Source organism: Sciurus vulgaris, assembly GCF_902686455.1.
Source record: "Sciurus vulgaris genome assembly, chromosome: 3".
Taxonomy (NCBI): Eukaryota; Metazoa; Chordata; class Mammalia; order Rodentia; family Sciuridae; genus Sciurus; species Sciurus vulgaris.
The window spans coordinates 89,933,212-89,948,270 of NC_136463.1; the positions used below are offsets into that span (position 1 = coordinate 89,933,212).

Consider the following 15,059-nt stretch of genomic DNA (forward strand, 5'->3'; position numbering starts at 1 on the left):
TAAAGGAACTTGGGGCTACTTTTTGTGGTAATGACAATGTTCTAAAATTGATTGTGATGATGGATATATAACTCTGAAAATACTAACAGCCACCAAATTGTACACTTTAAGTGGGTGAATGATACACTATGTGAATGTTATGTATATGAAAAAACATATATACACATATATATACACACACATACACACACACACACACATATATACACAGATAATTTTTTTTAAGAAACAGTCTGACACATTGCCCACACTAGCCTTAAGCAACCCTCCTGCCCCAGTCTCTTAAGTAGCTGGGGCTATAATACAAGCACATACCACTGTGCCCATATGTGAACTATATTTTAATAAAGCTAATTTTTAAAAAACCTCTCTCTATTTTGCCTGGAAAACCTACTGTTAAAATAACACCAATTTATCACGTCCCTAGCATAAGTCAAATGCTGTGTCAAGCCACTTTCCTATATTACCTCATTTGTTTCTCACAACAATTTTATGAGGTAAATAGTAACAATTAAAAACCACTGAAGTATTCTTTTAAATGCCTCCTATCTCACAACTTACCTATATGAATAAGCTGACTCATGATGCAGAGAGACACTGATAAAACTCATGCTAAGCAAAATAAGCCAAACCCAAAAAAACAAAGCTGAATGTTTTCTCTGATATGTAGGTGCTAATCACAATGGTAGGGGGGCACTAGGGAGGAACAGAGTTACTTTATATTAGGTAGAGGAGAGTAAAGGGAAGGGAAGGGGGATGGGGGTAGGAAGGATAGTAGAGTGAAACAGACAATATTACCTCATGTACATACATGACTGCATGACTGATGTGATCCTACAATCAGAAAAATATGAGATTACAAAAAATATGAGATTATGAGGTGTACAACCAGAAAAATATGAGATTATACTCCATTTACGTATGATTTACCAAAATGTATAAATGCATTCTACTGTCATATACAACTAATTAGATCAAATTTAAAAAATTAATTTAAAAAAAAAACAGGCTGACTCCACACTGAAAATGAACAACACTTAAAGAAAACCAGAAGAGATGGGAGAAAAATGGTCCCCAGAATCCCATGCAACTTAACAGACCCCAAAGGAGGGCTCATTGCACAGTGAGGACTTCGTTCCTAAAAGAAGTAGTCATATGTGAAAACACCCAGCAGTGCTGATAGCTTAAATCCAATTGCACAACAGAGGATAACCAGAGGAAGGCAGTCTCAACATGGAGGAGATGAAAGCTTTATTCTTTGTCCCCAGACTGGTGGCTTGCTTTCTTTTACACCTCAAAAGTATGATTGATACAATTATAAAACTAACATTTGTACCTTGTAAAAATTGTTTTCAGGAAATGCAAAAAGTGTAAATTAGAGGGCAACTATAACCCATATCAGCATTTAGGTGTTGATCAATAGTCAATGTCAAGTACTACGCTAAGTCAGATTGAATTAAAAATGTCCAATAGCAAAAAAATATGGAGACAAGTGAGAAAAAAAATTACATAGCATAAAAAACTGATTCTAAAATTTCACATACAGCTGTGGATTAAGAAGGGGCAAAAAGTTTGGGGTGGAAACGGGATAGCTCAGAGAAGGGAAAGAACCTGCCCAAACCCCCAACTGACAAAGGTGGTCACAGTAGGGAGGGGTCTCATTCTCAAGTCTTCGGGAAATCTGATCTTTTCCAGGAAGGTCCCTGAACTGAGCCCCTCACCTCTCCAAACCAGCAGCAGTTCCCACCAGGGAAGCACAGAGCAGAGGAAGGAAAGAGGACAAGCAATGACACAGCCAACCTTTCCAAAAGGGTGGAGGCCCTCAAGGTGAGAGCCCACGGTGCTGGGCACTAGCACCCTCAGGAATAGAGCACTTCACATTCAATAATACCCGTCCTAAGAGCAGATGCCAGAGGAGAAGCTACAGCTGTTGACAAAGGCTGGCTCCTTTTCCTTGATGGCAAAGCTAGAGAGCTGAGCCTCAGGACTGTGTCATGAAAACCCGGCTGTTTCAAAGACCATGGAAGAATTCCAGGTCGCAGATGAAACTAAGGATCCTCATTTTCCTCATTTGCAAGGCCTCTGAGACATGGGAGGGGTACAGTGCTTGCCATGGCAGCTATTTGCCAGGGGACCCAGGACATGAATGCCAACTCCTGGTAAAGTCTACCAGGCACCTAGACTGCCCTGTAGTGGCAATTTGTCTCTGTCTGGCCAATTGCCAACCATTTTTTCACCTTACAGTGTAGGACCAAAGCCCAGAGCTGCATTTCAATGAATAATGTTATAGTTCTTAATTATTCTGAATTTAATCCTTCTAAATAATTGTGGGTTCAGCTAATTGCTAGGAAAGTTTTTTCTTTTTTCCAGGAATGGGGGTATACTGGGAATTGAATCCAGGAGTGCTCTACCACTCTACCACTGTCTCCAGTTCTTTTTTTTTTTTTTTTTTTTTCCTTAGGTAGGGTTTCGCAAGCTGCTTAGGGCCTGGATAAGTTGCTGAGTCTGGTCTAGAACTTGAGATTCTCCTGCCTCAGCCTCCTGAGTCACTGCAATTACAGGCATGCACCACCATGCCAGCAGGAAAGGCCATTGCAAAAGGGCAGAAGGACAAACTGGTAAAACCAACACCTGAAAATAATCACTTGGAGAGTTAGTGTTACATAGTGGTAAGAAGCAAACTTCAGGGCAAGATCTGGGTTTAAACCCCAGTTCTATCCATTACTAGCCATGAACCTTCAGGAACAATATTTACCTTCTGTATTGGGTGTTAAATTCATACCTTTAAGCCAGAGCCTAGCATGATACATGGCACAAATCAGGTGCACAGCATCTTAATAAGGGTTACCAAAATTTTACATAAGTTCAAGGGATCCTATAGCTCAATCTTTCATCCTGCAATTTTATCTTATTAGAGCCTTATATATAGTTATATATAGTAGTTGGGTTCATCCCATAATTATTAAATAAGCACCTACTAGGTATTACTAATGCTAGGTATTAGTTTAGGGCCTGGGGATAAGATAGATAAAGGAAGACATTTGCCCTGGTAAATTTAAAGTCTTATGAGGGAGTTGGACAAACAAATTTACCAATGCATACATAAGTATGGGCAATTAGATCTGTGGCAGAAAAAAGCACAGTATTGCAAAAAAGAAAAAAATAAATAAAACAATATAGTGGCGGGAAGTAAGACAAGAACTAGCTGATCAATTATTATGCTATATTTCTTAGTCACCTGAGTTCTAGGAGCCTGGATTTGGGTTCAGTTCCAAAACAGAATTAGAATCTTCTCATACCCATTAAAAATTCTGGCAATACAATTCTCAAAGAAATACAAATGACCAAGAAGTATATGGGAATTTATCCAACTAGATTGGTAACTAAAGAAATGCAAGAATTCAAATTTCCACCTGGACAACTGGCAAATTCAAAAAGAATTACAACGCTTATTGCTGGCAAAGGTGAGTAAACAGGCACCCTCAACTCCTGCTAGTGAGAACAGAAGTTAGAATGATCTTTTTGGAGCACATTTTGACTCTGCTTGTCAAAATTATGATAGCCTAGACTTTGACCTCAGCTTCTAGTAATAAATCCTAAAGAAATAGCAAAGATTTGCAAATCAAAACCACCCTAAGATTCCATCTCACCCCAATTAGAATGGCAATTATCAAGAATACGAGCAACAACAGGTGTTGGCGAGGATGTGGGGAGAAAGGTACACTCATACATTGCTGGTGGGGCTGCAAATTAGTGCAGCCACTCTGGAAAGCAGTGTGGAGATTCCTTAGAAAACTTGGAATGGAACCACCATTTGACCCAGCTATCCCACTCCTTGGCCTATACCCAAAGGACTTAAAATCAGCATACTACAGAGACACAGCCACATCAATGTTCATAGCTGCTCAATTCACAATAGCCAGACTGTGGAACCAACCTAGATGCCCTTCAATTGATGAGTGGATAAAGAAACTGTGGTATATATATACAATGGAATATTACTCAGTCATAAAGAATGATAAAATTATGGCATTTGCAGGCAAATGGATGAAATTGGAGAATATCATGCTAAGTGAGATAAGCCAATCTCAAAAAGCCAAAGGACGAATGATATCGCTAATAAGTGGAGGATGACACATAATGGGGGGGAGGGAAGGGTTAGTGTTAGGGTTAGAGTTAGGGTTAGGGAGGGGGGCAAGTATGGAGGAAGGAAGTACTGTATAGAGGGTAAAGAGGGGTGGGAGGGGTGGGGGGAAGGGAAAAAATAACAGAATGAATCAAACAACATTACTCTATGTAAATTTATGATTACACAAATGGTATGCCTTTACGCCATGTACAAACAGAGAAACAACATGTATCCCATTTGTTTACAATAAAAAAAAAAAGAAATAGCAAAGACATGTAAAATACAAATGTATAAACCCCAAGACATTGGAAATAACCCATTTCTTCAGGAGAAATTTGCTTAAACAAAATAGACTAAATCCATAGACACTGCATTGCTATCAAATACGACTGCATGACCAATGTGATCTTACAATATGTACAAGTAGAAAAATGAGAAATTATACCCCTTATATGTATGATTTATCAAAATGTATAAATGCATTCTATTGCCATGTACAACTAATTAGAACAAATTTTAAAAATTAAAAAAAAAAAAAAGAGAGAGGTACAAAGCAACTCAGTGAGACCTTGTCTCTAAATTAAAAAATACAAAGTAGGGCTGGGAATGCAGCTCAGTGGATGAGTGCCCCTGAGTTCAAACCACAGTACCCCTCAAAAAACTGAAAATAAAAAATAAACCTCAATTCTTTAAAAATAAAAAAATTTAAAATTAAAAAACCCTCTATTTATCCTAAGATGAAAAACCACTTTGAAGAACATCTCTATTTTAAAATACATGTACATAAACACACACACACACACATATATATACATACACACATGCATGTGTGTGTATATACATACATATGTATACATTATTTAAAGATGCGTAACTATATGCTTGCATGTGCGTGCTCACGTCACACATAAAAAATCTTAACTCTTGATTTCCCTGGGATGTTCTTTAACTAGTGAGTTTTAATACAGTCTTTGTACCTTTATGAATTGCCTCAACTTTTTATAATATCATGTATTACTTTGAAACGCCCCACACAAATCACTTTTCTTTGGAGGGGAATGAGATTAAGAAATCAAGGAACAATTTTGTATGGTCTTCACTACTTATTCCCCCCACAATGTTCCCAAGTCAAAGCAACTTTCTAAATATGTAAAAGTACTTCAGATTTAATTTTTTTTCTTTATTTTTTTTTTATTCCATGCTCTTGAAAAACAAAATAATAACAATGGGGGCAGATAACATCAAACCATTTTAGTACAACAAATGAAAACATTTCCAAAACCCTAAGGATGTAAAATTATTCATCCAACATTTTTGAGCATATATTGAAGTCACATTCAATGCCAGACTTCGTCTTAACCACAAAGCATTTGGCAGTTGCCATTAACTCTCCTTCACTTTCACAGAAGGGAGAGCTGAGGTTTTAAAAGATTAATAAGTCACTTCAGGACAGAGTTGGTGAGAGACAGTGTAGTCCTGATGGAGGACTCTTCTTGAGGACTGTATCTGTTTCCCAGGGCAGTCTTAACAGCACCACAAGTTGGTGGCTTAAACAGATATGCACTGTCTTACCGTTCTGGAAGCTGGAAGTTTAAAAGTCAAGATGTCCTCAGGGTCACACTCCTTTTAAACCTATCCTTCCTGGTTCCTTGCCTCATAAATATACCACTCCAATCTCTGCCTGCATCTCACATAGCTATCCACTCCATGTGTCTCTCTTATGGCTTCTCTTAAGAGTATTAGTCACACCAGATTAGTGGCACCATAATGGAGCATGAACTTATCTTCACTTTACTAAATATGATCACATTCTGTAGTACTGTGGGTTAGAACTTCAACATATCTTTTTTGGGGGACACAGTTCAATTCTTAATGGGACCAAGTCTACACTTCTTCCTCTAATACACCCTGCCCATGATGCACAACCTGTAACTGACATGTCTGTGTCTTAGCAGGTTTCACATGTCCTTTGATGGATCAAAGACTTTTGCCAGTTGGAGACCATTCCCTTCTGCCTTCAGGTAAGATAAAATTCAAACTATTTAAGGTAGATGAGCTCATGTGTCCTGCCATAAGGTTCCACCTTCTGCCTCAGATCTCACCAGTCATTGAGGGCATCTCTGAAGTTATTTATTCTTCCAGTTCAGGTTCTGCTCTTGAGCTAAAACACATCGAACAGCTTTGTAAAGTTAAGAGCACTAGAGAGATGGAGAGTAAATGGGATTCGCTTCCCCAGACTCTTTGAGTTAAGGCCAGATCAAACACCCCATAGAAGTAGGGGAGACTGTGCTATTTTAATATGTCCTTGGTATAACTCATTGCCTTTGCAGTTCATTTAGATCAGGCACCAGAAGCAAAATACCAATCCATCCTCTCTTGACTGAATCGGTTACTTTTCTTCTTAAATTTTTGGACTTGTTTCCAAAAGCAGCAAGGGCGCTGCTGAAGTCAGTCATCAAAAGGCTATCATCAAGCAATCCTGTCAACTGGTAGTTTTGAGGCCAAGGAGTTTGGCTCAGCAAATTGGAAAAGAAGCAGAGTAGGCTCCCCAGGTGAGAACCAGGGTACCCCATTTATTTCACATGAGAAGACACACAAAGGATTTATGCAACTCTAAGAGCATCCATTCCAGAGCTCTCAAACTCGCTTTCCAACGTGCTAGAAATGCCATCTGCAGGTACATTTGGAACAGAAGATCAGCCTCTCTGGCTATGTGGCTGACTGTGATGTAGAATGAGAAGCCTGGAAAGGTGAGCAATGCCTCCCATCTGCCTCCACCCCTCTGTCTCAATGAGCTGACAGATTGCCCAAAGAGACAGCTGGGGCTACGGCATCTTCATGGGACCCCACCTGTGCTGCAACCATATGCAAAATGTCAGAGTCTCCCAAAGAGCACCAAGCTGTACCATCTGTGGCAAGCATCCCGATGGCTCTGGTAGCTGACAGCAGCAGGAGGCTGTCCTTCCTGTGGCCTTACACGGTACACCGGGCTGAGAATGGCTAAGAAGACAGGCACAAAATTCCCCATGTCATTCAATCTTGCCAAGTTCCTCGTACACTAATTTCCCCCACACCCTCCACCTGCAGCACCTCCCTGCTTCCCTCAATATCTTCTTCTCGTTTCCAAGTTTCCTGTGCTTTAATTTATTTTTTCTTCAGTGCTGGAACCCAGGGCCTCAGGCATGCTAAGAAAGTGTCCTACCACAGAGTTACTCCCCCAGCCCCATGTCTTCAATTTATTCAAAACTCTGTTTAAAAAAAAAATAGAAAGTGTTCTAACTAAAGAGGCATTCATTGTCCAGTACAGTAGCATCTAACCACACAGGACTATTTAAATTCTTTAAAGTCACAGATCCAGTTCCCCAGTGACTGTAGCCACATGTGGCTAGTGGCTCTCAAGACAGTACAGCACAGATATAGAGCATGTCTACATCAGTCTATTGGATAGCTCTGGTCTAAAGGACATAAAGAAAACATCTCCCTCCTGCCCCTATCCCCAGTCCCTCTGCTAGAGGGAAGGCGATCCTGCTGCCAGTCTCCTTTGTATTCCTGCAGAGATCTTTTATATGCCTAAGCAAGTATGCATGAATATGAACCCTTTTTGTTAAAACCAATGAGAAAAGACCACAGACACTACTTTTCACCATGCTTTCTTCATTTAATGAACCTTGTAGCTCACAATGTAAGTGTACAAATAGCACTTCATTGTTTTGAAGGGGCTGCATAGCAATCCACTGGCATAGGGCCAAGGCTACCACCCTGTCCCCATCCCCAGCTCCTCTGTACCTCCTCCCCCACATGGCCCTGAGCCTTCCCACAAGCACTCTGCTCATTCCCCAGACTCCAGCTCTGTTCCAATTGCTCCCTGATGATAACCCAGTTTTCCCGGAGGAAACTGCTGTTCCTATATTCAAAGAAAAGGTAGTTTCTCTCTTGCCCGCTTTCAAAGTCTCTTTCTTCTCAGAAACCAATCTCAAACCATCTCTCCAGCTTCCTCCTTCAACACTGACCGTTGCCATCAGACTCGACCATGCACTGCACCTCCTTCATTTCATTACCTCCAAACTCCTGGCCGCCTTCATTGACTGATGGCAGTGGTATTACTACTGTATCTGCTCCCCAAATTCTGCAAATACTCCTATTAACTTCAATTCCAGGTGGAGCATCTAGCCAATTCCTGGCCTCTCTCAAACCTCTGACCTTTTATGACCACCATAACTCAGTCACCTACTCTCAACCTGAATCTACACCAATGAAACACCAATGAATTCTTGGCTTTTAACATCTCACCCTCACACCAACCATTCTTTTCTTTTTTCCTTCTTTTTTTTTTTTTTTTTGTATCTGAAATTGAACCCAGGGACACTCAACCACTTAGCCACATCCCCAACCCCCATTTTTAAAAAAAATTTTATTTAGAGACAGGGTCTCTCCAGGTTCCTTGGGGCCTCACCATGTTCCCAAGACTGACTTTGAACCTGTAATCCTCCTGCCTCAGCCTCCCAAGTCACTGAGATTACAGGCATGCACTGCACCTGGTTCCACACCAACCATTCTTTCTTTTTTTTTCAATTGTAGATGGACCTTTATTTATTTATTTATTTATTTATTTTTATGTGGTGCTGAGGATGGAACCCAGTGCCTCACATGTGCTAGGCAAGCGCTCTGCCACTGAGCTACAACCCCAGCCCCCACACCAACCATTCTTGACCTCATCAATACTTCTAATTTATGAGAACTGTTCATTAACCTTGTCATTGTCATCCCATCCCTCCTGGCCCAGTTTGGATATTCTTGTCTATCTGATGACTCCCTTCCTTGCAAATCTACTTGACTCCATTGTTCTTCTGTCTATCATACTCATGTTGAAAACTCAGACCATGAAAAAAACCTGATTCTTCATCTTTCCCATATCCATTATTTAGAGAAAAGTGACTAACAAAATTTGGAGCCTGAATAACTGGTCAATGGGATTAAAAAATGGTGCAATTGCTATGGAAAGTAGAATGGAGGTTCCTCAAAAATTTGAAGACAGAACTTCAATGTGATCCAGCAATCCCACTTCTGGATATATATTCAAAAGAACTGAAAGCAGGTTCTCAAAGAGGTATTTGCAAACCCATTCAATGCAGCATTGTTCCCAAAAAACAAGAAGCAGAAGCAACATAAATGGATGAATGGATACACAAACTATGCTATACATACAGTGGAATATTATTCAGTCTTTAGAGAAGGAAATTACATCACACAGTGAAAGATGGATGGGCCTTGAAAATAAGTGTGCAAAGTGAAATAAGTTAGTCACAAAAAGACAAAGACTGAATGATTCCTTTATGAGTCATCTAGTGTAGTCAAATTCATAGAACCAGAAAGTAGGCTGGTGTTACCAGAAGCTGGGGTGAGAAGGAAATGCAGAAGTGTTCAATGGGTGTAGAATTTCAGTTTTGCAAGATAAAAGAATTCTGGGTATCTGTTTTACAACAGTGAATATACTTAACACTACTGAACTGCACACTTTAAAATAATTAAGAGGATAAATTTTATGCTATGTGGTTTTTTTTGTAACCAAAAGAAAAATTTTAATGCAACAAAACAATTGGGGTTACCCTTCTGTGGTGGTGCAGAAGTGGTATCTCTCTTTCTCTGAGTATCAAAGGCCCCAGCACATCCAGTCAGGACAGTCTTGAAAAGAAAAGATCAAAAAAAGTTTCTATTCTCTTTGCATTGGCAATTTCAAACTCATTAGGTGGTTTCAAGTCCAGTACAGAAAAATAAGAAAGCTTAATCAAGGGCCACTTGGATATTTCTATTTCCATCTCATAATCTTCTCCAGCAACTATTGGAAACCACTGGTTTTTCTAGTTATGCTGCTCATAACTCATTTATGCTCATTAATATGCAAACATCAGCTTCTCAGCAGGCAGCAATTTCATGAATTTTTAACTTACATAGGATAAGCTAGAGATTAAAACTTTAAAGCCAACAACACAGAAGATTGTGAATATCATTTTAATCCCTAGATCAGAACTCTCCAAGTTCATTCATTGGCATGTTCTTATGAACAACCACCTAGGAATTATCAAAGCATCATCTCTGAGTTCTTGCCTTTAGGATAACAATATAGACTTTTTGAAATGGAATTTGTTTGAAACCAAAGATATTTCTTGTCATGAAACTTGATCTGGGCAAACCTCCACATTACCAGGTCAATATTTGTTCTCCAAGAAACTGACTCTTAGAGAAAAATCACAATAGCTGGGTGCAGTGGTACATGCCTATAATCCCACTTACTCAGGAGCCTAGGTGGGAAGATTACAATTTTGTGATACTCTTTCTCAAAAATAAAATTTAAAAGGGTTGGGGGTGTAGTCCAGAGATGGAACATTTTCACCTCCAACACAGGGGGGGGAGGAAAAATCTACAATAATTTGTGTCTCTGTGACTAAAATTCATGAAAATCATTTTGGTTGAAAGAAAATCAGATACAAAGGCAAATTAGAGAAGAGAAATTGGGACATTCCGATTGTAATTCCTTCTGGAACTGCAGATCAAATTCTTGATTAACTCTAAAATAAGAAAGAAAAGGCAGAGAGAAGAGTTCTCTACTTATAATCCTTCTCATTTCTCCTATATATGGAAATACAACACAAGACACATAACCAAAGGCCGAATGATCTCTGTGATAAGCAGATGATGATATAAAATGGGGTGTGGGAGGGAGGCAAGAATGGAGGAAGGATGCATTCTATAGAGGATAAAGAGGGGTGGGGTGGGGGTGGGGATAAGGAAAAAACAGAATGAGACAAACATCATTACCTTATGTACATGTATGATTACACAAATGGTACAACTACTTCATGTACAACCAGAGAAACAACATTGTACCCCATTTGTGTACAATGAATCAAAATAAATAAAAAATAAAATAAAATTTTAAAAAGAATGTAAGACATAATTCTCAACATCTAGAAACCACATTTAAAAAATAAACAGGAGAAAAAGTTGTTCGAATAGTGTAGCCCAATATATCTAAAATATTCTGATACCAACATGTAATGCAACTGATATTTTTAACATTAATAAAACTTTCACATTGTTTTTTCTTACTGAGTCTTTGGAATCTGGTAGGCATTTTACATTTATAACACATCTCAGTTTGAACAAGTCACATATCAGGTGCTAAAATATTGCATTAGTGGCAAGAATACTGGATAGTGCAACTACAAAATCAAAGATTACATGTTCTTCTGATAAGATATAGGCTAGCTCTTGAAATCCAAGCATTTCTCTAGATAATGCTATGGAGATTGCTTTTACTGAATTCCTCAACTGCTCCTTCACTTAGACCAGTGTTAACCCAACTTTGATCATTTCTGAACCATTGCTTAAAGTTTTACAAAATTAATATGGTACTTACTACTGTTTTCTTAGTTTTTCAGTCACAAATTAATGCACTTTTTAAAATTAACTTTCCCCCAATGATCTGTGATATACAAGTTCAATACTTAATATTTGTTAAAAGAGCTAAGGACAAAAAATTATTTAACACATAAAAGAAGTTTCTGTGTACCACCTAAAACCAACAATAAAGTAAACTAAAATTTGCTCTCATTAGTGGATTCATTATGGTGTCATCTTTGAGTTTTCCATTAGGTACATTCAATCTCAGATACAGTACTGTCTGCATCTCCTGGCATCAAAGAGATATCTCAATGTTTGAATGTTAAAGTACAGCTTACAATTCCATTAAAGAGGACCTTCTGCAACCAATAGAGTAGAGAGAGAGAGGATGAGAGGAAGGGAAGAGGGCAGGGCATAAAGAAATACTGAGAATGAAATCTACCAAATTCTGCCATGTCTATGTACAAATATACCACAATGGATTCAGCTTTTACATATAATCCTAGTTAGTTAAGATAATAACAACAATAGAAGGGAGATGAGTAGAGCAAGCAGATCGGGACAGGGAGGAGGGAAAGGAAAGGAAAGGTACTTGGGAATGAAATCAATCAAATTAGGTCATGTGCATGTACAAAAATGGCATAATGAATCCCATTGTTATTATAATTATAATGCAACAATAAAAATAAATTAATTTTTTTTTAAAAAAACAAGAATACCTTTTCTCAGGGCACCATCATAAACCTCAGCAAGAAGACATTTGTTCATTTGTGTTGAATCATTCAAAAGCTGCAGAGGCAGGGCAAAACTCTTGCCCTGATACACGCACACACACACCCACACATATACACACACACACAAATAATATATTTATGTGCAAGCGTGTGTGTATTCATCACAATGCGTGAAAGAGGAATTGTTTTCTTGCTTTTCCAGATGAGAGAATGCAGTACAAAGCCAGCAAGTACTGATCCTCAAAACCCAGAAATCTGACTCTGGGGGTTTGGGGGTATAGCTCAGTGGTGAGTACTTGCCTAGTATGTATGTGGTCCTAGGAAAGAAAGAGAAGGAAGAAAGAAAAGAAGGAAGGATTGAAGGGAGGAACGGAGGAAAGGAGGGAGGGAAGAAAGGAAGGAAGGAAAGACAAGCAAATATTCACTCCAGACTGAATAGCAGGGAACAGAAAATCAAACAGGTATACCCCATCTTTCTGACCATCCCACTTCGTTAATATCACTTCAAGTGCCTTCAGAGGCAGTCTGGGGACCTTCTCATTGCAAACCATCACTTGCAAGAGTTCTGGAGTCTGGAAAAAGATAAGAATCCACTTACATGTACTCTCTATGTGCAGAGTGTACCGCAGCCGCGTTGCTATAACGCCACAGGACAATCGCCGATGACAGGACATCCAGGATGGCATCAAACTAGAAGAAGGAGACATGACTTTAGTAGTTTTTCAGAGTTAATGGGGCATGACTATGAAGACACAGAACTGGGCTGTGACTCAAAATATCTGAATGAGTGATCTGAAGCACAATTTTCTGGATGTTTTGATGCAGCCATTCAAGATCCTCATGGTAGAGTTTGGGGAGTCTGGAGCCTACCCGAGTGCTGGCCTGGTAGCAGCATCAGAGTCCCTCTGTCATTTGTGGGCTCTGGTGCCTCAGCCTCTGGCTCTCAGCACTCTGAAAATGTGGGGTAGGGGTACCACTGTTCTAAAATATGTGATCCTGGTTTCCCCATGGCCAGCAAGATAATTTCAGCATTTTCCTGCGTATCCCAAGTCAAAGATCTGGGGTGAAGATTCTTTTTCTGACTGCCAATGGAACTGCTCTACCTGTCTTCAGGGTAAGGATGCAAGTCACCCAGAGGCTCCAGAAAGTACATCAACACTTCCATATGCATACAAAATTCAGCGCTTTTGTTTGAATAAGAGAAATGCAGAGAAAGAAAGAGAGAGAAATGGATGGAAGGAAAGGGTGATCAGAGGGAAGGGGAGGTCTTGCTAGAGAGGAGGAAGAAAATGTGTATGTGCGTGTGTGTACATATGTAGTGTGTGTGCAGTGATGTGCATTATTCCTGACAATCCACATCCTTCTTAAGATTCTGAAAAGAATATGCAATGCCCCCTAAACACTTAATTCTTACAACGAAGGGCCGAAGTTGGTTTGGGAACATGCACACATACCCTCAGGAAACCCTTGCCTCTACACAGGAGGGATGTGAAATGAGCTCCCTTGTGAGTCATCACACCATGTCACACTTCTCATCCAGAAAACTACAAGCACTGGCACTTTCCTGAAGGGGCATGGGGAAACATCACCAGTGTTTCAACATAAACCCCAATCCTGTAAGAGACCTGCTTTCTCTGACCAACTTCCCCCACGAGGCAGGCTGGGAATCCAGGCAGTCCTAGTTTGGGCTAAAGACTGGCTTATTCCAATGTGAGTAACACCGATCTTAACTCTCAAATGCTTCTGTCTACACCAGCAAATGTATCACTCTAGTACAGGTCAGGTCTACACGCAAACTGGAAAGGGAAAAAAAGGACTGAAATTCCTAAAACATCCTCTTAACTAACCACTTTGTAAAAAATGTGGCCCCCCCCATCTGGCTTAAAAAATAGTCTCAATGCAGTTTAATTCTACTAAATTATAATTTTTATAGAAGCTGTTTCCATAAAGGTGTGTTTCCTATGCTAGCCACCCTCTTATTTTGAAGGCTCAGGGTGAGACGCATGAGCTCAGGAAAATCGTGCAAAATTTCATGAAAAGTACATTTCAGATTACTTACTGCAAACCCAAAAGCAGAGGCGCTGTACCTCATAACGGAGACAGCTAAAAAGAAAGAAAATATTATTCAGAATATTTTAAAACCTCATGGACAATTTCTCTCACTTGTGCGTATATCAATACATTTGATATAGCCTTTTTAAACAGTGAAAAGCTCCAAGAGAATAAAATTAAAAATTAACTGTCCTTGTAAAAATCTGAGCGCTAAAAAACTAGAGCGTAAAAGATTTCCAAACTCCACCTGCAATAACTTCCCTCCCCAGCATGTTCAGAAGCACCCAAGGGCCAACTTCAGAATAAGCATAAGTAGTTGTCAATCAAATGACTTTGGAGACTTTGAGAATTTAGAAAGTGAGAATGGGGAACTGGGAAATTGTTAAACTTTCAAAGTGAACTTCAACCATCCAAACTCTTCCATAATAAGGTAATTATTATCTAATAATCTAATGATATCTAATGTGCACATTATTGCTAACATACAAAAAATATTTTTTTTTTTTGCACACTGGAGTTTAATAGATATCATCACAGCTGTTTAAAGGAAAAAATGATGAGTGATCTCAGATTAAACAATAGATGTCTACAGTTACTTAAAACATCTTATCAATATTCAAATATTAGAGGTGCAAGTCAATTGGGTGGCACTTTGGCTAATTATATTTTGTGCCAAAGCAAAGGCCAGCTTCAAAAAACTGTCCTCAGTTTGACTCAATAAAGGCAAATCACCAATCAAAAGA

General features: G+C 39.2%; 1 protein-coding gene across 1 annotated transcript in view; it reads right to left on the reverse strand.

Moving 5' to 3' along the window:
* TMEM163 (transmembrane protein 163) overlaps window positions 1–14,367 on the reverse strand; it is an 88,171-nt gene extending 73,804 nt beyond the window's left edge. Inside the window, exons 1-2 of the mRNA XM_079135712.1 lie at window positions 14,324–14,367; window positions 12,863–12,954 (exon numbers count right to left, since the gene is read on the reverse strand). Coding sequence (XP_078991838.1) covers window positions 12,863–12,954; window positions 14,324–14,356 — 125 coding nt within the window. The 5' untranslated portion in view covers window positions 14,357–14,367. The remainder of the gene's footprint in view (window positions 1–12,862; window positions 12,955–14,323) is intronic.
* Window positions 14,368–15,059: the final 692 nt, after the last annotated feature.